General features: G+C 47.3%; 1 protein-coding gene across 1 annotated transcript in view; it reads left to right on the top strand.

Moving 5' to 3' along the window:
* LOC147611020 (guanine nucleotide-binding protein subunit beta-like) overlaps window positions 1-20746 on the top strand; it is a 63738-nt gene extending 42992 nt beyond the window's left edge. Inside the window, exons 5-6 of the mRNA XM_086785672.1 lie at window positions 19988-20101; window positions 20244-20746. Of these exons, the coding sequence (XP_086641798.1) occupies window positions 19988-20101; window positions 20244-20282 (153 nt within the window). The 3' untranslated portion in view covers window positions 20283-20746. The remainder of the gene's footprint in view (window positions 1-19987; window positions 20102-20243) is intronic.
* The last annotated feature ends 2746 nt before the right edge of the window (window positions 20747-23492 follow it).

Below are 23492 nucleotides of genomic sequence, written 5' to 3'. Positions count from 1 at the left end.
GCCCATGAAGCTCATGCAGAGAGAGCTGCTCCGTTGGATAAGGGGAAGAGAAAAAGAGAAGAACATGTACCACATCCCAAGAAGCTCAAGGAGTTCAAGGCAGGGGACAAGTTCGTGAAATTTGATGCCTTTCATGGAGAGTATGATGCCTCTAAGGTGCTAGCTTTTGTGGCACAGTTTGATATTGCTTTAGTGATGAGGACTTCACCACTGAGAAGTCCAAAATTCGTCATGCAAGCATGTTCTTGAAGGGGACAGCTTCCTAATGCGGAGTAAACTCTCACCCAAAAGTGGGATAGACTTGAGCAAAAAGATAATGAAAGTGTGCAGCAGTATGTCAATAAGTTTTGGAAAGTGTTGCTTGAGGTAACTCCCTTTATGCAAATCTTCGAGGATGAAAGAAAGAGGAAGTTTCACTCCGGATTGCAACCAAGGCATTGAATTACATCCAAAACACACTCTGCAACAGCTTATAGCCTCTGCTCTTGCTACGGAGCAATTGGTGCTCAAAATTAAGCAAGATCAAGGGGGTTCTAAGGGCAAAGAGAAGGCTGTCCCAAACCTGCAAAAAGGTGAACAGCCACCTAAAAAGAGCTTTTGGGAGGTTAAGAAGGGAGGTAAAGCTGAAAATACCTCATCCAAGGATTATGGGCCAAAGAAGAACAAATTTGGTTTACCCTTGAACAAAGAGAGTAAAATGCAAAGGAGGGGAAATGCTTTTCTTGTGGCAGCAAAGAGCATATGTCTAGACAATGCCCTAACCGCAAACCAAAGCATGAGGACAAGCAAACCAAGGCAAATGTGTTGGGTGTTGGACTCACACACTCACACACACAAACCTGCACATTAGGGTTAGGTGCAGGGTAGAGAAGCTCACACACAGAAATGAGAGAGAGAGAGCCAAAAGTGTGGTATCCACAAAATGCAAGTCAACCCTTGCATGTGTGCCACATCCATATAATATAGAAGTACAAAATATTATATGTTAGAGTGTCCTTTCACACTTGATGTCCAAGGGGAAAAACCACATGGGAAAAAGTGCCCTTGGTTAAGCCGTGTTCACACATAGCACTACCATAAGTGAGCATATGCCTACAAATCCCCCCTGTAGTGGAAGTGTGAACCTGTACAAGGTAGCAGATCACTCTCTGTATGAGAGTAAGCCCAAAGCTTTGCGGAAAGCTTCAAACTTTTCTCGAGGTAAAGCCTTTGTGAATAGATCTGCAACATTATCCTGTGTAGGGCAATAAGATAAACTGATCTCCCCTGCATGTAGCCTCTCTCTGACATAGTGATAATGAATCTCTATGTGCTTGGTGCATGCATGAAATACTGGATTTCGTGCCACGGCCATAGCACTCTGGCTATCAGTGAGAATGGTGGTGGGTGTCTGCTGACACTCACGAAGATCAGCCAATAGTCTCCTCAACCATACACAATCTACTGTAGCTGTAAAGACTGCCCTGTACTCAGCCTCACAAGTAGATGTAGCAACAGTGGGTTGCTTTTTACTCAACCAAGATATGCATGAGCTGCCAAGAAAAAAACAATTCCCACTGGTGGATTGCCTGGTATCATAATCACCAGCCCAATCTGAATCACTGTATGCATAAAGCTGCAAGCTGCCCCCGTGGGATAGAACAAACCAAGATCCAGGGTACCCTTAAGATATCGAAAAATGCGTTTGACTGCTTGCCAATGCTTTGTGCCTGGGCTGTGCATGAATTTGCTCAACAAAGACACCCCAAAAGATATGTCTGGCCTCGTGTTACACAAGTAAATGAGGCATCCCACTGCCTGGCTATAAAGGCCGGCCTCAAAAGGCTCTCCAATATCATGCATAGTAAGCCGTACACCTGATTCTACTGGAGTAGAAATGGGCTTACATTCATCCATGTGAAACCTTTTTAGCAAACTTTTTATGTACTTAGTTTGCTGCATAACAATGCCATCATCTGTATGCATAAACTGTATGCCGAGATAGTAGTGTAAAGGCCCCAAATCTGACATATCAAATTCAGCTTTCAAATCAGCTTTGAAATCTGAAATTTGTGCTTTGTTTGTACCTGTAATGAGCATGTCATCTACATACAAGATGACTATGAGAATATCGGCATTGGTTTGCATGAACGAATGTGCGGAATAATAGTCCTTTTCACTGAAAGGGCTATCAATGACATGGCCTGTGCATCTCTAGAGTCCCATCTCTTCTGCTCTTGTGTGGGAGCAGGATCTGCATCAGGAGCTCTTTGAGCACCTCCCCTTTGAGGCGTGGCTGGCTGAATGGTATGTGGGCGTGTGTCGTCACCACACACGATGCCCCAAAGCCCTTTGGCTACCAGCAAATTACGGATCATAAAACTCCAGAGGGAGTTGTTAGATCCATCCAGCTTGTCCTCCTGGGTGAGCACACCAAATACATCCGTAGCATTCTGTGCCATGTCAACAAAGTATAACTGCAAGCAAACCAAGCACTAATGTGCACTGCCAGGCAACCAAATGTCCTGCGCAAATGTATGCCTGCAAACCAAAGCAAGTGTAAACCTGCACCAAATTGTCCAATTACACTCAATGTGTATACATACGCGACAAATCGCAGCTGTAATGCCCAATTACATGCTCCAATCAGAAAATTTTCAATTTTTATGCACTCCAATCGCTTCAATGTGCATCTAATTGGCCAATTTTCAGAAAAGCCCCAAATTTCTACAAATGTAAGAGCTTCAATTTGCCAATTTTGACCTCAATTTTGAAAACCCCCAAATTTCTGCAAATAAGAGAGGTTCAATTTGCTGATTTTGACCTCAATTTCAAAAACCCGCAAATTGCAGGCAAAGCAAAATGCCCAATTTTTTCAATTTGTCCTGAAATTGATAAATTCCCCAAATTTCTTGAATCCTGTACCACCTGCAAATTCAAATCTTCCTGGCAAACCCTATTTTGTTTACTGAAACACAGGTACCTGGGCAGCCGGGAAGACCTTGTTGAAGGTAGTCGTTGCAGGTGAAGGCGTTGGAGGGAGTTGTTGTTGTAGAGAGTCGTTGCAGAGCACGGATGGCAAGACGGAGGCGTGCAAAGCTGCAGATAGGTGCACACAGGTCACAAGGTGTGCAGAGGAAAGCAAGGCGGAGCAGACGGATGGCTGTGGGCAGCCAACGGGGAGCTGGGCTGAAGCTTACGGAGCTGATGGGCGTTGGTGTCGGGCGTGCCAGAAGCGGAGGACTGCTGAGCGCTAGAGTCGGGAGTCGCTTGCAAGCAGTCGAATGTTGGGTAGTCGAGCTGGTGGCGGGCAGGCGAGCAGGCGACGAGTTGCTGGCGGCAGGTGTTGAGGTCGCTGGCGGCGAACAGCAGACGGACGCGTAGGAGTCGGGCAGGGTGTGCCGGCGGGCTCGGACCAGTGCGGGCGCCTGGAGTCGACGATGGAGTAGACGGGCGTTGAAACGGAGTCGGCCTAGATGAGACGTCGGACGGAAGCAGACGGCGACTGGAACGGAGTCGGCGTCGGACGGAGACGTCGGACGGAACAGAACGTCAGGTTGGGACGACGTTGGCCGGCGGGTGGAGCGCTGATGGGGAGACGGAGGGCACCGTGGACGGAGCAGCTGTCGGACGTCGCTGTGGACAGTACAGCCGCCGGCTGGGAAGGGCGGTGCCGCCCGTGAGCTGGGCGGTGGTGGTGGGCTCCCCACTAGTGCCGCTCGTGAGCTGGGTGGCGGTGGTGGGCTCCCCACTAGTGCCGCCCGATTCTGGTGGCTGGAGGGAGGAGCGTCGACGGAACCGGCGGACGGAAACCTCTGACGGACGGCGACGGAAATTCGCAGTCGACGGAAAAACACAGCGTCGACGGAATTTTGTAGTTTTTTCTGCAGTTTTTGCACAGCCACCACTCTAGGGCCAGCTCCCAGCTCTGATACCAAATGTTGGGTGTTGGACTCACACACTCACACACACAAACCTGCACATTAGGGTTAGGTGCAGGGTAGAGAAGCTCACACACAGAAATGAGAGAGAGAGAGAGAGAGAGCCAAAAGTGTGGTATCCACAAAATGCAAGTCAACCCTTGCATGTGTGCCACATCCATATAATATAGAAGTACAAAATATTATATGTTAGAGTGTCCTTTCACACTTGATGTCCAAGGGGAAAAACCACATGGGAAAAAGTGCCCTTGGTTAAGCCGTGTTCACACATAGCACTACCATAAGTGAGCATATGCCTACAAAATGTGCATGCAGTTTTCGATGTGCAGGGAAACACAAAGCATGATGGATGTCACGTGCATCCCGCACTTGGATGCCACGTAGACATTTCTGTACAGAAGGTGCAGGACCTGGGATGGTGAACTGGTCCCATGTGAGCCCAGTCCGGGACGAGTCAGCCAGGGATCCATCTCAGTCGTCCGAGGTCAGGTGTGCATTGTCCTGCACACGAGTCCAAGGTCAGGTGTGCACTGTCCTGCACATGAAGCAGTGCCAGTCCGCGCTGTGAGTCTCCCTCTGGAATGATGTCAGATGTGCTGAGTATCTGGTTTGCAACTGGATGCCAGGCCTCTGTAGGCATGTAGTTGGCATGTAGAGATGGGGCCAGCCCATAGGGCTACCCCAGGGCAAGGATTTGCATTTGCATACTTAGTCTGGGCATGGGGGAGGTGTAGAACCACCCCCAAGGGGCCAGGAGGGCCCAAGATATTGCCCACCAAGCCACCAGCCAAGGCAAGGGCTGGAGGGGCAGTCGGCCAGCTCCAGAGCCTCTGGACAGGCAGCCGACAGAGAGTAAAGCCCTAAAACAGCAGGCGGCCAGGTGTGGGGGGCAGTCCCACACCTCTGCGCAGCATGCCCAGCAGCCAGGGGCTGTCCCAGAAGCATGCGCAGGCTGGACAGGGTCTAAACAAGTGTGAAATCAGTTTATTAATTAGACTCAGTCGTGGGTGCTTCCTGAAACCAGCCGACTGCATGAAGGGAGGGGTATAAATACCCAAGTCATAAATCATTTCATCCATCTCACAATTCACCAAGAGCTCCAAGCAACCAAGGGCCAGGACAGCCAAGAACATTGCTAAAGCTAAGGGGTGAAGGACTGAAGGTCAAGGGCAGGTTTTCCAGCCAAGAAAAGGTCAAGTACTTTGTATTTGTTTTCAGATTTACATCATTCTAATAAAGCAAATACACCATCCGTGGTGGGGGCCCTACAGAGGGTAATTGGGACCCAATACTGTGTCCTTCTCCATCTCCCCCTTCTCTCTCTATTTTCTGCACATCGTCTTTCAGTTTTGTGCGTTAATTCCGTCGCGAAAAGAGTGCTGTTTTCTGAGTTTTGAAGTACCGATCCTTCTCCGAAGCTTCCGCATGTTACAGTGGTATCAGAGCCTACTTCAAGGACAAAGATTCAGCAAAGAAAACCAGAAAATTTTTTCGCTCGTGTGGTTGGTTTTTAGACGCCGGTGGACTACCCCTTTCGGAGTGACTCCTGTCCCTCGAAGGACGGTTGGTTTTTAGCCTCCGGAAGCCTCCGGAAGTCTCCCACACAGATAGTGGATGGTCAGATTGCGTTCCGGAAAGGAACTGCATTTTCCCGCTATGGCGAACTTCGGCGACGAGAGAGAACCAGAACCATGGGACCAGAGTGCACCAGGCAGCCCAGCGAGGGCACCCGGCTTGAGTGTACAAGACATGTTCCAGCAGATGATGCGAGCAATCGCAGACCAGACAACCAAGTTGGATGAGCAGAAGGCGCGGATTTTGGCTCTGGAGGAGCGTTCTCGCTCTCCAGCGTCGCGTTTTCCATCTCCTCCTCCCTCTCCTTCCGTACCCCAGATACCAGATCCTCGTCACAGGGACCCTCTCGAGGGGTCACAGCCGCAGCCAAGCTCCTTGCTTGAGATGCAGTTGCGCGCATTGGAGATTCGACAACGCGAAGACGACGCCATGCGACGAGTGGAACACGAGCGTTACCTCAGAGCCTTGGACGCCAGATTGACACCAGCGGCGCCCTCGAATCATTTTCCCGAGAAAATGAATTTCAGTAAGTATAATGGTAAACTCGATCCCACTACTCTGTATTCATGGTTACATCAATTTGAAGCTTACTTTGCCGCAGTTAGGAAATCAGATATTGACAAAGTGATCTTAGCCAGTTGGTACTTGGAAGGTGAGGCCATTCCTTGGTGGACTCAGTGGGCTCATGCCCACACCAGATCAGGTATGGCAGCTTATGGGTGGGACGAGTTCGTCCGTGACCTTAAGCAGCGGTTTTTACCGCCCCACTACCTTGAGCGACTCGAAGACGAGTTCAGGGGTGCGCGTCAGAATGCGCAACCAGTCCTTCAGTTTGCCAATAGAATTTCGACCTTGTGTCTACAATTAGGCTTATCTGATGCGGACAAGAAAGGGCAGTTTTTGTATGGCCTGGACACGCACATCCAATGGGAGGTGCGTATGTTTAGACCAGCCACCTTTGAGGACGCACTCTCGCTTGCGCAGAGTGCAGAAATGAAACACAATGGTGGCAAGCCCAAGACTTCCCAGCCGGCTTCTCCTAAGGCTAACGCCTCGGGGGGCAAAAGCCAGAACCAGACGGGGTCCTCCCCAGGACAGAGCCCGGGAGCCTCTGGCTCCAAGAACTCGAACAATGCGTCTAAGCTTACTCCAGACCAGAAAGTGGAGGCAGGCAAGACAGGTGGCAAGTTGAGTGCTGAGGAGCTTGCTCAGTACAGGAAGGAGGGTAGATGTTACTTTTGTCACACAAAAGGACATACTTCTCGGGATTGTCCGAAGAAGCCTCCAAAGGCCGCCGCCGCCTCCACAGCTTCCGTGGTGAGCACAGCTCCCACACAGACCCCAGCGGCTATCCCTAGTTCTTCAACCCCCGGTGCTTCAGTAGGAGCAATTATTAGCCGGGAGCTCGAAGATAAGTAGAAGGGCGCCCATGACCAGGAGTATGAGCGCAACGAATTGCTCAAGTCCTTTGGCTACATAGGTGGCCAGAGAGTCGTTGTCTTGTTTGACAGCGGCAGCACGGAGGATGTGATCACGGAAGAGGCCGCTAGGCGTGCCCGTTTCGAGCTAACTCCGGTGGACAAACAAGTTGAGGGTTTTAGCACAGGTATGACAACGAGCGTCAAGTATGAAGCTCTAGGTGCTAAATTAGTGATTCAGGGCATAGAGTTTGTGCGTGACTTTATGGTTGCCCCTCTTGTAGGAGCAGACATAATTTTGGGTATCCAGTGGTTTCACAAGTTTCTTCCTGATGTCAAGTGGGACAAGCACACGTTCCAGATTGATCGGAATGTGTCAAACACCCCGGTGACCATTAAGTGTGAGCCAGGTATTCCAAACTTTCCGCTCATAAGCCACTTGCAGGCTAAGCGAGCAGTCAGGAAAGGCGCACAGTGTGCGATGATTTACATCCAGACAGCCCAGACGGTGGCCAGTGCTTCCGAGAAGTACTCAGTTCTCCATGAAAAGTTCCAGAAGATTTTTCTTCGGGACAGTCTCCCTCCCTAGCTTCCCCCGTCCAGACCAGAGGATCACAAGATTGACCTCCTCCCAGGCTCGGAACCCCCGAGCAAGTTTCCGTATCGCCTTTCTAAGGCAATGGAATCGGAGTTGGACCGCCAACTCCAAGAATTGTTGCAAGCTGGCTTCATCCGCCCCAGCGTGTCGCCATTTGCAGCACCGATCTTATTTGTCAAGAAGAAAGATGGGTCTTCTCGGTTGTGTGTCGATTATCGTGCACTCAACAAGCTGACTATCAAGAGCAGATTCCCGATGCCTCGAATTGACTATATTCTCGAGAGGCTGAATGGAGCTAAGGTGTTCTCTAAATTGGATTTAAAGAGTGGGTACCACCAGGTTCGGATTGTTGAGGGGGACATCCCCAAGACAGCTTTCCGTACAGAACGGGCCCACTATGAATTTGTGGTCATGCCATTTGGTTTGACGAACGCCCCAGCTACATTTAACCGCATGATGATGCGTATTTTCCGGGAGTTGATCGGAGTGTGTGTGTTCATATTTCTGGACGACGTACTCGTATTTTCAGCTACAGTTGAGCAGCATGACATTGATGTGGAGAAAGTCCTTAAGTTGCTGGAAAGCAACGAGCTCTATATCAATGAAAAGAAGTCAGAATTTTATCTGTTCCAGGTACATTACTTGGGATATATAATCAGTGCCGAAGGCATTCGACTTGATTCGGCTAAAGTGGCCGAGATTGTTAACTGGGAAGTACCTCAGACTGCTTATGACATTAGATCATTTGTGGGTATATGCCAGGCATATTCCACCTACATTGACAAGTTTTCTGATCTCTCGGCAGACCTCACCGATCTGCTAAAGGGAGTGAAAACAAGGAGGCAAAAGATTCGAATGACTCCACGAGCGTTGGAGGCATTCCAAAACCTCAAGGTGGCTTTGTCTGAAGCGCCTTGTTTAGCCCTTGCCTCGTGGGACGAACCATTTCAGGTGATCACCGATGCGAGTAACATCGCAATTGGAGGTGTATTGCAACAGAATGGTCATCCAGTAGCTTACATGTCTCGTAAGTTACTGCCCGCCGAAAAGAATTACTCAGTCTATGATCGTGAACTCCTAGCAGTCATTCAGGCCTTGAAACATTGGAAACATTTTCTGTATGGCCGTGACTTCGAGGTTCGCACTGACCATCAGGCATTGCGCTGGATTCAGACGATGCCAAGTGCACAGTGGAGTGATCGACAGCACCGCTGGAGTCAGATATTCCAGCAGTTTGGTGGCATGATTGAGTACCTTCCAGGAAAGGCCAATCCAGTGGCCGATGCTTTGAGCAGGAAGGGACAAGTATCTGCGATTCAGACCACTAGACTGGACCTTGTTGGTACAGGACTAGAAGACATGAAGCACACGTACGCGGATTCTGAGGAATTCGGTACTCAGTGGGAACAGGCATTGGATGCCACAGGACCATGCCATTTTCTGATACGTGATGGTTGGCTTTACTACAAAGGCCGACTGTGTGTCATGAAATCATTCCGGGCAGCTCTTCTCCATGATGCCCATGACGCCATTACAGGTGGTCATAGGGGCATGAATTCGACTCTGGAGAAGTTAGAACGGCAATACTATTGGCCAAAGATGAGGCGTGATGTGTTTACATATGTACAACGCTGTGACATTTGTCAAAAGGTGAAAGCTCCTCGTGGAAAGAAGATAGGGTTGTTACAGCCTTTGCCAATTCCTGAGGGTCCTTTCCAAGACATTTCGATGGACTTTGTCACAAATCTCCCTCCCAGTCCGAGTAAGCGTAATACACAGTGTTTGACTATTGTTGACAGGTTCAGCAAATTTGTGATGCTTATTCCTTGCAGGGCCAATGTGACCGCCGAGGATGTTGCCCAGCTATTCATTCGGCATTGGTACCCGATTGGTGGGATTCCTAGGACCATAGTGTCAGACCGAGATGCCAAGTTTACCAGTCATTTTTGGAGGGCATTGTTTGATAATTTTGGTACTAAGTTGAATTTCTCCAGTGCATTCCACCCACAGACAGATGGCCAGACAGAGATATACAACCAGTTGGCCTTTGATGTGCTGAAGTGTTACGTCCACGATCAGCAAGGTAAGTGGGAATCGTTTTTGCCTTTAGTTCAAGCTGTTTTAAATGACTCTTTTTCTTCAGCTATTGGCAGGACTCCATATGAGGCAGCGTTTGGAAGGCCTTTCCAGTCGTTGTTAACCAGGACGTCGTCTTCAGTACCGGAGGCGAACAGAGTGACGGAATCTTACTAGGAGATCCTAGAGTCCGTTAAAGACAGATTGGCTAAAGCGCAAGAGGCCTACACTCGACAGGCCAATAAAGACCGAAGGGACATGAAGTTTTCGGAAGGAGATTGGGTATATCTTCGGATTATGAAGCAAAGATTAAAGCAGGTGGGCAAGCGATGCCCAAAGTTGTCTTTCAGGAGCTTCGGACCATTCCCCATCCGGAAAAAGATTAATGAGGTGTCTATGCAGTTAAAGCTACCTCCGAGTTGGACTATGCACGATGTATTTCATGTCAGTTGGTTAAAGCCATATGCAGGTCCACCCCCTTCAGAGGTCAAAGACGAAGCGGAACCAGACATCATTGATGAAGCAGAAGTAATGGTTCCAGAACAGATCCTTCTGCACCGTTTCAAGCATGGCTCAGGCCGAAGACTACGACAGTTCCTCACGAAGTTTTAGGACCGAGGAACTCATGAAGCGGTATGGCTCGACAAAGAATTTTTCGAAGACTATCCGGCATTATTGACGGATTATTTGGAGGCTATGCAGCTTCCGTCAAGTTAAGCAGAAGGGGATGTCACGTGCATCCCGCACTTGGATGCCACGTAGACATTTCTGTACAGAAGGTGCAGGACCTGGGATGGTGAACTGGTCCCATGTGAGCCCAGTCCAGGATGAGTCAGCCAGGGATCCATCTCAGTCGTCCGAGGTCAGGTGTGCATTGTCCTGCACATGAGTCCAAGGTCAGGTGTGCACTGTCCTGCACATGAAGCAGTGCCAGTCCGCGCTGTGAGTCTCCCTCTGGAATGATGTCAGATGTGCTGAGTATCTGGTTTGCAACTGGATGCCAGGCCTCTGTAGGCATGTAGTTGGCATGTAGAGATGGGGCCAGCCCATAGGGCTACCCCAGGGCAAGGATTTGCATTTGCATACTTAGTCTGGGCATGGGGGAGGTGTAGAACCACCCCCAAGGGGCCAGGAGGGCCCAAGATATTGCCCACCAAGCCACCAGCCAAGGCAAGGGCTGGAGGGGCAGTCGGCCAGCTCCAGAGCCTCTGGATAGGCAGCCGACAGAGAGTAAAGCCCTAAAACAGCAGGCGGCCAGGTGTGGGGGGCAGTCCCACACCTCTGCGCAGCATGCCCAGCAGCCAGGGGCTGTCCCAGAAGCATGCGCAGGCTGGACAGGGTCTAAACAAGTGTGAAATCAGTTTATTAATTAGACTCAGTCGTGGGTGCTTCCTGAAACCAGCCGACTGCATGAAGGGAGGGGTATAAATACCCAAGTCATAAATCATTTCATCCATCTCACAATTCACCAAGAGCTCCAAGCAACCAAGGGCCAGGACAGCCAAGAACATTGCTAAAGCTAAGGGGTGAAGGACTGAAGGTCAAGGGCAGGTTTTCCAGCCAAGAAAAGGTCAAGTACTTTGTATTTGTTTTCAGATTTACATCATTCTAATAAAGCAAATACACCATCCGTGATGGGGGCCCTACAGAGGGTAATTGGGACCCAATACTGTGTCCTTCTCCATCTCCCCCTTCTCTCTCTATTTTCTGCACATCGTCTTTCAGTTTTGTGCGTTAATTCCGTCGCGAAAAGAGTGCTGTTTTCTGAGTTTTGAAGTACCGATCCTTCTCCGAAGCTTCCGCATATTACAATGGAAAAGAGAGGATGGTATGCAAAGCATGGGGTCAAATCAAGAATCAGCCCGCTCTATTTATGTTTGATGATTGTGCAACAGATAACTTTATCTCTATTCAGATGGCAGCTGCCTTGGGTATTAAGGTTGAGGACATGGAGCCTCAAATTGAAGCAGAAGCTGCCTTTGTTGGTAAAGAGGTGCAGGTTACCCCACTTATTGGGAAGTTGCGCATACATATCCAGGGTTACCTTGATCATGAGCATTTCTTGGTTGCACCACTTAATGGATGCGATCTATTGCTTGGCAAGCCGCCATGGCATCATAGGCTTGAGCCTCGCAAAGAGTACAAGACAAACAGGATTTCCTTTATGCATAGAGGCCGCATGCATGTTATTGATGCTGGCAAGGAAGGGGATTCTATCCCACTTGTATCTCACATCCAGATTAATAAAGCAATGAAAAAGAGTCTTTTTGTGTACTTGGTTTTTGTTCGTGATAGCATTGAACCAAGTCATCAAAATGTGGATGTTTTGACTCAGGATAGGCTGAATTTTCTTCATGCATATAAAGATTGTTTTGCTGATGCATTGCCAGGTGAACTACCTCCTCAAAGGCCCGAGGATCATCGCATAGATCTTGTGCCAGGTAGTTCTCCACCTAACAAACCTGCATATCGTGTGAGTGCCGCACAACAAAAAGAGATCATGAAGGAGGTTAATGAGCTTTTGGAGAAAGGTTTGGTTCAACCAAGTTCCTCACCTTATTGCTCTCCAGTGCTTCTTGTTCAAAAGAAAGATGGATCATTCCGCATGTGTGTGGATTATAGAGCTCTAAATAAGCTCACCATCAAGAATAGATTTCCGATCCTGCGTATTGATGACATTCTGGATAAGCTTGATGGCTCGGCTTGTTTCAGCCGTATTGATTTGAAGAGTGGTTATCACTAGATACGAGTGGTGCCATAGGATGTCCACAAAACTGCATTCAGGACAGCTTTTGGATTGTATGAATTTTTGGTGATGCCTTTTGGTCTCACCAATGCCCCAGCCACATTCAATCGTATGATGGATAGGATATTCCGACCCCATCGAAAATTCACAGGTGTATTCTTTGATGACATCTTGGTTTTCTCCAAGAATGAGCAGGAGCATAGAACTCATTTGGCCACAGTGTTTGAAGAGTTGTGGAAGCATAAACTCTTCATTAATGCCAAGAAAAGTGAGTTCTTTCTTTCAGAGATACACTATTTGGGTCACATTGTATCCAAGGATGGTGTAAGAATGGATCCTGCCAAGATTGAAACCATTCGGAATTGGCCAGAGTTGCAAAATGTACATCAAGTACGTAGTTTTCTGGGGTTATGTTCATATTACAGGCGCTTCATAAGGCATTTTGCTATGATTGCCACCCCTCTACATTATCTCACGAAGAAGAAAGCCACTTTTAAATGGACCCCAAAGGAGCAGGATGCCTTCTTGCAACTCAAGAATGCTATCATATGTGGACCCGTATTGATTGTTTCCGACTTTCAAACGTCATTTATAGTGGAATGTGATGCTTGTGGCGGTTGTATAGGGGCTGTTCTAAATCAAGAATGTCATGCAGTTGCATATGAGAGCCGTCGATTGCATGATGCCGAGCTTCATATGGATATCTATGAGAAAGAGCTCTTGGCTGTAATTCATGCCTTAAAGATATGGAAACATTATCTTCTTAGGACTGAATTTGTAGTCAAGACAGGTCATCAAAGCTTGAGATACTTTCTATCTCAAACAAAGCTTTCGGAGAAGTAGATGAGAATAGCAAACTTTCTTTCCATGTTTCATTTTCAGATTGTACATACTCTGGGTAAGAAAAACGTGGTGGCAGATGTATTATCGAGGAGGCCCTATGTGGCTGCAGTTTCAGTGGCCTCTCATGGAGACTTATCTGCCATGTGAGATTTGTATTATTTGGATGTTGATTTTTGCCATATATGGACTAATTTGATGGCTGGTCACTCACATGCCTCTTATGTGATCAAAGAGGGTTATCTTATGAAGGATAACTGCTTATGTGTGGTGAAGGATATGCGTCCAAAGGTTATGGAAGAATGTCACGCTCCACCACCTTATGCTGGTCATAGAGGTATCATGCCTACTACATGCATGATTGAGAGATATTTCTTTTGGCCAAGCATGCATAAAGACATGCCATGGGAAAGTATTACTATCGACTTTATTATGGACTTGCCTAGATCCCAGCATGGGAATGATGCTATTTGGACCATTGTGGACAGGTTTAGCAAGCAAGCTCACTTCTTGCCCGTCAAGAAAACCATTAAAGTTGATCATATGGTGAAGCTTTTTCTTGCTAACATCTTCAAGCATCATGGTACGCCTAAGTCCATTGTTGGGGATAGAGATCCCAGGACTACGAGCCTCTTCTGGAGGGCTTTATTTGATAACATGGGCACTAAACTTGAGTTTTCATCAGCTTATCATCCGCAAACGGATGGCCAAAGTGAAGCTGCAAATTCATCTGTGTTGCATTTGTTGAAGTGTTATGTGGCAGATCAAAAGACTGCATGGGAGAAGTATCTTCCACTTGTAGAGTTTGCCTACAATAACACAGGTCATGCCTCCACGGGAAAGGCCCCGTTTGAGATTATTTATGGCAGAGTGGTCTTGCCACCCATCCTTCGTACAAAGGATGAGATTTTTGTAGCTGATGAGTATGTGCGTGACTTGGATGTAGCCTTTGCTCAGGTGCGGACAGCCATTGCAAGGTCACAAGATAAGCATAAAAGGGCTGCTGACAAGCATAGAAGAGACATGCAAGTCAAGGAAGGTGATTGGGTATTGCTGAAATTTGAGAAAGCTAGGCTTCGGAAGAGGCCAGGATGAGAGGGATCATATCCAAAGCTTTCTACTCGATATTATGGACCCTTCCAAGTGACTGACAAGATCAATGAAGTGTCCTTCAGGCTTGCTTCACCCAGCCATTGGAAGATTCACAATGCTTTTCATGTGAGTCTTTTGCGGAAGTATGTGGGGCCAAATCTAGAGGAGCCTGTCACAGAAGATCCGCCAGAAGTTGATGAACTTGAGAAGATTCTTGAGCCAGAGCAGATTGTATTTCACAGGGAGAGAAAGTTACCACATGGGAAGCTTTCCAGGAGATACCTTGTGAAATTTGAAAATTATTTACCAATTGATGCAAAGGGGGTAGATGAGAATTATTTTGCTGACTACCCTCAGCTTCTACAGGCATATCTTGAGGCTTTTCAGTTGAGGTCAACTGTTTAGAAGCCCGGGGGGATGCCACCATTTGGTCCATCTCCATTTCTGGAGCCACTTCTATGGGACTGTCACTAAATAGAGTGGCCAGATTTGTGCCATGTTCACATGGGGCCAGGCCAGTGTCCCATGTAAAAGGGCCAGTTTTATGGTGTCACATGGACGGGAGCCAGATCAGTGCCACCCGTGTGCGACCAGTGCTGCGTCACATGGACGGGAACTAGTTTCGTGTCACCCGTGTGTGATTTGCTTCGTGCTGTATGGACGGGAGCCTGTTGGTGCCACCCGTGTATAGCCAAGATGGTGTCTTACCTATGGGACTGTCACTCCATAGGAAGACCAGGACATATTTATTTTTATTTGTCACGCTAGTTTTGTGCCCGACAGGAACCTCTTGTACAAGTTTCATGAAAGGGAGATTTTGTCTACTATTTGTGCACATGCATTTATGCCTGCATGCATAAATTTGTTTTTGCATGACTTGTTTGTGTGTGTTTGCCTGTTATGCCGTGCCAGTACATTGGACGGGGACGCCCCGAGTGTACGGTGGAATGCTGTTTGTTGACTTGGTGGTGTGGCGTGTGAACAGGTGGTAAGTATTTTCATTTTCCCTTTTTTAAAAGGTAAAATCCATAAACTAGAGTAAACCTTAATTTTTATAAGCTAATGTGTTCACACATTTAAATTTGGGCTGGACATTTATTGTCTAGTGTGGGTGTCCATAAGTGTTAATTTTGTATTAAGATTTTATAACCTTTAATAAAGGCTTTTGCATGGAACATTATTGAAAACTGCCCACGTGTGAGGTTGGTGGCTTCTTTCTCTCCATCGCCTCCAGTCTCTCCTATCCATCGCTTGGTACCCGCCTGCTGCTGTTGCTGCCCACGCCTGAACCTGAACTTGTAGTTGTATGTGCTGCTGCTGCCCCGCTTGTACCTGGTTGCTGTACACAACTGTACCTGGCTGCTGTACCCGATCGTTGTACCCGCCTGGAGCTGCCCACGCTAACTGTACCTGCTGGCTGCCCTTGTGTACCTGCTGTACCTACAACTGTTGGCTGCCCACGTGTACCTGTTGGCTGTCCATATGTACCTGCTGTAAGTACAAGTACCTGCATAGTACCTGGCTGGTTGTACCTGCACACGTGTGAAGTACCTAATGTGCTTGATTGTACCTGCTACAAATTGTACTGGTTGTATCCGAATTGTACTCACCGTACCAGGTGCTCTTATATTTTTTTTTCTCATTTGTATAAATCTAAAATTTGCTAATTTAAATTCAAAAAATGCTTTAAGTTGTGTAGTGCAAGAGCATGGCATGTATATGCTGACCATGTTGAGGAAATTCTTCCTAGTGTGGCTAGTATATTTCCCTGTGTGGTGTTGTTAACCGCGTTCTCAGAGCTTCTGAGAGCCAGTGAAGGTTAGACTCACCAGGGAATTTGGGAGCAAAGCTCGTTGCGGAGAACCAGGCCACGTTCCCTCCGCGGTGTACTCCTTGGCCTGCGTTAGTATGAGCGTGCCTGTCGGTGCACGGTCCCGGAAGACTAGTGAAATGGCAGGTGTCCACCCAGTGAAGGTGGGAATGAGCCTGTGATTTGGGGCTACTCCGACCAACATCTCTTTGTTAGCTTGAACCAGTTCTTTAAACGTTGATCATGCCACCTCCAAGCATGTCCTCTGTTGCCTCAATCATGTTAAAGTCACCGCCCAAGCACTAGAAGTCAGCATGAGGGAGGGCTTGCCGTACTGAGCTCTAGAAGAAGGCTCTACTTGTAGCAACGTTTGGAGCATAGATGTTGAGGAAGCCAATGCTATTCTCTCCAATAGTAATGGTAATCCACTGTGTCCGCCTCGGGACAGTGATTCCTGAGGCGGTCATTGCCGGCAACAGCCCTCACTGACAGAAATACACACCCCTCCCTGCGTCCCTGAGGGGCCGAAGGATGGGGACCATAAAGTATGAGTCCTGCCTGGAAGAATCTTCCCTCATCTGTGGGTGTGCCCTTGTGAGAGATTATGCTCCTGGAGGAAAAGAATGTCTATGGGTCCCCCAACTATGGCCCTTTGAAGCTCGCCTCGTAGGACGCCTCGTCTTTGAAAGCACTAAGGCCCTCCTAAGCCCTGGATGTTCCATGAAACAATTTGCATATCAATCTCGGTGTGATGCGGCACTAGCGGAACTGCCCTGCACTCGAAGAGTCTCTGACGAGGAGGGTTTAGACGGGGAATAATCAGCCGGGGCGAAGGCGCACCAGGTGGGCACTAATCCTGTCCTCCATGTGGTGCCACTTTGTACGAGCATGCACGTATGCATGCTCCGGACTCCATCGATCATAGTATAGGTGTTTGTAAGAGGGGGCGAGAGGTACCGCCGTAGAGGTACGCATGAACACAAAGAGTAGCACCTCCAGACTGGAGACTACCATCTCTTCGTACTGGCCACGATGGGCTGAACCTCCAAGCTCCATCCTAGCCAGAGGCCAAAAATGGGTGAGAATGTTGGTGATGCGGAGATCGTGGAGATGATGGGAGAGCTCAACTGCCTGACCCTGAATGGCAGTTGCCACTAACTCAAGATCCTACTCTGTCCCCAGGGCTGAACTGAAGGGGAAAGAGAAAACCATCGCACCATTATCTGGCCTAGAGGGCCTGGGGTGGTGAAAAACCACACATACCCAAACAGGGGCTACTCTCTCCTCAAAAATGTCAGTGCCTTCCATCGGCAGAAACACGGAAGAAACTGTAGTCCATAGATTGTCCCTAGATCCTAGGGGCCCCACTTGGGGACCTTGGTGGGAGAGACCTCATCGGGGAGGCAATGATGGTTATCTCTACCGGATCAGAGAATCGGTGAATCAAGCGATGGATTGATCCCACAGATTGTCTCCGCACCGGACCAGGGGTTGTTGGGGGGCGACGAGAGTGCTTTGGAGAGGCAGAAGGAAGGGGGAGGGAGGGCTCAGAGGATAACGGCAGGGCAGAGTGCACTGTGGCAGGTAAAGTCGATGATGAGACCGGGGGAGGAGGACAGGGAGGGAGCGAGGGCGGGGAGGCTGGGGAGGGGTGCTGTTGAGGGGGATCCATCGGAGAGGAAAGCTGGGAGGAGGGGCATGTCGGGGGCTCAGAGAAGCCGGCCGGCCTCTTAGAACACTGGGGGTTGGGGGGGGGGGGTCGATCGCCATACTGATGGGGCCGGAGGGGCCCACTCCGGGACTCGAGAGGGTGCGTCACCAACGGGAAAGTGCTGGGATAAATGCTTGTAACGGTTCTCTAACAGAACTGAATCCTCCTAAGATCTGCCAGCTTGGTGCGCTTGACGGCGGTGCTCGGCTTTGGTGGTCGCTTGGCAGCTTGAGCGCGGTCCAACCATCCACCACTCACCGTCCACTGGGTCACCCGAAGTCGGGGCCTGGTGCAGCGGTGCTCTATTGCCTGAGGGCCTACCCCTCTCTACCGGCGGTCTCCTGGACTATCGCTGAGGGAAAGCTCTAGCTAAGTGGCCCATCTGTTTGCAAATGAAGCATTGGCCTGGGAGGCCAGAATACTGTATGGGATCCCCTTAGAGGCTAGGAAGAGAAATGCAATGCGGTACTGACTCTGACGAGGCCCCACAAATACAGAGGGATGGGATCCCTGCTGCCCTTGCTAGGGTCGAGGCAGCAGTGGGGGAGGGACTCTACTCTCTCGATGGCACCACCAATCACTGGGAGAAGAGGAAGGTACACCTTCCTAAGGTGTGGGAAGCAAACTATCACCGGGAAGCCCGAAACGCCAGCCAATGGGTTAGACGCAAGATCGAAGCCGTGTTGCCACCAAGCAAAGAAGGCCTGGGCCGTACACAGTGCAAGGGGACTCAGCTGCATGACTCGGTCTGACACCGATGGCAAGTCAAACTCCACTTGGTAGTATCCACGCCCCAAAAGGTGAATATCGATGATCTTTGCAGGTTCGCCAACGAGGCTGGCTTGAAAAAGATCCCTGAGCTGTCTGTGCCCTAGGGCGGCTACCAACAATTTTACATACCTCAAGTGAGGCAATAGTCGTTGCAAGAACCTAAAGATCCGCTTCAAAGAAGGAAATGCAAGCAATGGCGGCTTCGGTCAGGGATGACGGACCGGCTGCCATGGAGTCCTCGTGAGGGCATAGTCACCAAAAACGAGAAACGGGAACGGAAACGTTTGAGGAATGGAAACAGGGAAACGAGGTTTTAGGGGTGGAAACGACGTTTCTTGTGACAACATCGCTTGGGAAACAAGAAACATCAATGGAAACGGATGGGGTCTTGAAATGGAGAAACACGATTCTAGGGGTTGAAACAGCCGTTTCTTGTGACTATGCCTGAGGGTGAAGACCAAAATGAACCGAAGGTTTCCGAATAAAACTAGGACCCCTAGAAGCTTGGAAGCAACAACCTGCATGGGAGGGGAGGGAGGAGAGGGGAGAGGCAACAAAAGGAAAAGGAAAAAGAAGCCGTGGGGGGAGGGGGGGGGGGTGGCGTGGGCGGGGCAACAACACTACGGAAGGGGAGGGGCGGGAGAAACTATTGCAACGGGAGAGGATCGGGCGGGGGCGCATAGCGGGCTTGGGGGGGAAACGGGGGATGGGGGCTCAGGCGTGCACACAGCTCTCTGATTTCTTCTTTTCTTTCCAAATAGATGGATGAGTCGATCAAATCTTATGTATCCAAATTTCGGAAGGTTCTCTTGGAAGTCTCACCATTTATGCATATTGGAGAAATGGAAGTACGAGTCCGGTCTCCATCCGGTGTATCAGTCAGGGTTGGAATTGCATCCAAACCACATGGATGCATTGCACATGGATCACACCACTGAAGATGCACTTCTACGGAGAACACGTCCTCATGCTGAGTGAGGATGGATTCATTGAGCCGTCGGGCTACCTGTGTTCAGATGTCCCATGCCATGCGGATTGTGATTGGCCAGGTACGGGTTTCATCCTGCCGCCTCAGAGTGGAGATAGGAAGAGCTGAGTGCATCTTAAGAGCTGGGGAACTCATTCGGAGACCCAAGGAAGAGAGGATCTACCGATTAAGCCACATAGAGGTTGAGGTAGAGGAGCATTACATATGACTATGGCACGACGTTACATGACAGGACTCTTGCAGGACATGTAACTAAGGAGAGCTTTGAGTTCTCCTGTTGAGCTTCATTGGCTTACACCATGACTGCAGTAGAGCCTGCTGAAGCTCTCAAATAGTGAGGTTATGATAGAAACTGTCTCTAAGAACACGAAGAAAATGTACTTATTTTATGTTTCTCAATAATCCAAATTTTTGTTTTGAACTTCAATTTTTCTGTTTGCAGGTGCTTGGTAATCTGAAGAACCTGCCGAGTTCGCACACACAACTTGTAAGCTGCCTAGGTTTATCATCTGATGGGACTGCGTTATGCACAGGAAGCTGGGATAGAAACCTGAAGGTTTGAAATTTTTCAACTATATATACCTGTACTGGCTTAAACATTCCAGGCAAAAGTTTGTGCGCAATCATCTATGTATGATCTCAACTTTCTGCCAAAATTCTCCAGCTCTAAGCTATCACATTGATGCATTGATTTGCAGATTTGGGCCTTCAATGGTGAGCGGGAGAGAAAGGAATGATCCTCTTGACATTCCTGGTTGGGTCAATTTGTTTGCAAGTCATTTATAAGCTGCTCAGCTGTCTTTGTATGCAAGTTACTTGCATGCCTTTTTGACATCATAGCCCTCTAATCAGTATTTCATCATGTCAACTTGGAAGATAGCCTTAAGCTCACTAAACTAGCTTAAACTGAAGCTTTATCCTAATGGGCTTTGAAATCATTTTTAAGGGTGTAGCTCTGCACAGGAGCGCACACGCTAGCCTTGAGCTGCTTCATGTCTACTTGAACCCTTTCAATTTAGTGTTAAAATGATCGTGTAGTGCTCCATCATTGACACATTTTAATGTGCAGTTATATGTGGACATAGAAGACATTAGTCAGAGATGTGGAAGTGTGCATTTTTATGCTTGGATTGCGAAAGTTGAAAATTCTGTCTATTTATTGCTCTGAAAACATTATGATAGAGGCGGATAATCTTGATGGGACTGACTCATGAAGAATACAAGTAGCATTTGGTGAATTTTTTCCCCCGGGTAGATGATGCTTGTGAGTCCATGATAGGTGCCTCTCCAGGCTCGTCCGACAGTTAGCGTAGAGGGTCCAGGATGGCACCGGGTGGAAAGATGTCCCTTGGTTGACAGGCTGGAACTGGGAATTGAACCCGAGCACCCCTACTCTCTTCCCCCCCCCCCCCCCCCCCTGGGGGACCCCCGTGCCCGCTGAAGAGTCTGACTACATTACCAGTTCACCTACATGACCGCCGTGGAGTGCATTTGGTTATTTTTCCTGGAACAAATTTTAACATAATTTTGCATTAAGTATTCGGCATTTTCGCAGAGCTTGGCGGACATCACTCACAGGGGGGGATTGTAACTCCAATGTAGACAGATTGGTAATTGTACGTTCAATCTCAAGTCTTATCACTCTATTTACCATCCGTGAGATCACAGTTAGAGATTTGTTGACATTGCTTAATATTTATTTTCTGGAGGACTGGAGACTGTTCTTGATAAAATAGCTTGGAGGGATTGTAAATCCAAGTTAGGGGGATCAGTAATGATACTTTTAGGTTAATCGTGACTCCCACCATGCATAGCATTCTTTCCATTCCCCATTTCTGGTCTTTCCCATATGCTCTTGGTTCTTCCAATTTCCTCTAGGTCATGAAAAAGAAGTTCCAGGGCATGAATGAAACATATGTTTTGAGTCAAACTTCAATGTGCATGAATCACATCTCCTCATGATACGTGTATGTTTAGCACCACGCTCCAGCGTTCATGTAAATGAGCTGTTATATATATAAAACTGTATTTTAGTTATCAAAGTAACGTTGTGCAACCATTTGGATTGAATTTACCATTCTTCACCAATCCAAGAGCTAGCCAATTGCACTTAGACCTCAATCCTTGCCTTAGGGTCAGACCTGCCATATCTCTATGCTTTCATTTAATTCTTCCTTAAAGAGTATTGCCAATCCGACCTGCATATTACAACATATGGGAATGTACCTTAAATGATACTTTGTTTGGAATAGTTCATATGTACATGACAATCTTAGTAATAGATTTTGTTGCTAAAGAAGGGCACCATTGAGAATTGAATTCTGTCTAATAGTCCTACTGCAGTCTTCCAGAGTCCAAAAAGTGTTGAATTCTTAGAAGCTTAGCTTCATCTATGGGTAATAACAAGCCTAGAGACTCCCCTGAGTGTGCTTATTACTGTGAAAGTAGTCTTTTGGGAGCTTCCTGATTCTCAATTGTCCGATGGCAATTAATGGAGATGATACTGTACTCATCATTCATGATAACTATTTATGTTTCCCTACACCATTTCATAGGGTGAAAACAATAAGAACAATAGCATTTACTATGCTAAAAGTAGGTAGATTTACCATTAAGGACATAATAAGTGCTTTTAATCATGAAAACACAGTTCTCCTTTGAGAGATTAGTTAATACTTGGCCTTAATAGGAGAAAAGCAAGATATTAGAATAAACACATCAAGTTAGACAAAAATCCACTTGTGAATCACAATTTACCATTTTCCAAATTCTTTTAACTCAAAATTTGCTTTTGTTGTATTCTCATTTTTGCTAGAAAAAAGGCAAGTTGGCTTTATGAAACAACATAGGATTGATGCAGACCAAAGCATGCACAACACTAACTTGTTAATGATCTAACATTCTCAATGTTGTTATGAAGAAACATAGACAACTTTATGAGATGACATAAGTGTATAATTAAAAATAAATGGTTAGATTGCTCTTGCACACAAAAATTGGTGCAATAAAAAATACATTTATTATATTTTTGAGAATAATTGCTAGGAACTAGATACATGCTATGATTGTTGAAGAAGCAGCCTCTCATAAAAACCTTGCACGATAACTTGTTAACCATGCATGTCCGAATGAGTGGGGAAGAAAAAAAGAAAAAGAGGTGGCATGAGTCTCCCCTTAAAATTATAATCTTAGGGGAATGTGCTATTTCTCCCATTTAGATGAACAATTTCACTGATAAATGTGGAGGATAGTAAATTGTTATAAAGTTGTATAGAGTCTCATAATTACTTACATGTTGGGGACTCATTTTATAATCAATTTCAAGCATTTTCCTTGCTTGTTTGATAGTAAATTGTTATAAAGTTGTACAGAGTGCAATACTTGCTTGCACAGTGGGCACTCATTTCAAAATCATTTTCCTTGCTTGTTTGATATTTATTGCCGAGTAATGACAATATTTTAATATCTATTATTGTTTGATATCTATTGCCGTTCAAAGATTCTACTTAAAACTGTGAAACCAAATCTTTTACAATCATTTTAAAAGTGACATCGAATAATGTTGGTCATTTGCCACTAGATTTTAACTCCAAAACTACAATGTGAGACAATGGCTAAGAAAATCATAGAAATTTATCCCATGTTTTGTGTGGTACTCCTCATTTTCCTTTAATGAGGAGCTCAATGCTACTACGACCTCAGTAAGCACATTTTAAAAATCAAGGCTTGGATCTACATGTTGACACAATCGGGAAAGGAAGCATAGGAATTATAATTTCATAAAGAACAAATACATGTGAAGAAAGCCTTATGAAGGCATGCCTTTTCCTCCTCTTGCAGAAGATATGGTAATTCTTCAATTTGTTCACAAATTTGTTAAAATATTCTCGTCCATCTTGCGAGGGGAAGAAATTTTAGCCTTGCTACTAACTCATCATCCTTCCTTA

The sequence above is a fragment of the Cibotium barometz genome, chromosome 48 (assembly GCF_041138505.1).
Source record: "Cibotium barometz isolate CiBa-2024 chromosome 48, ASM4113850v1, whole genome shotgun sequence".
In the NCBI taxonomy this organism is placed as follows: domain Eukaryota; kingdom Viridiplantae; phylum Streptophyta; class Polypodiopsida; order Cyatheales; family Cibotiaceae; genus Cibotium; species Cibotium barometz.
Note: the sequence above shows the minus strand (reverse complement) of the source record. Positions and strands in the feature narration are given on the sequence as shown.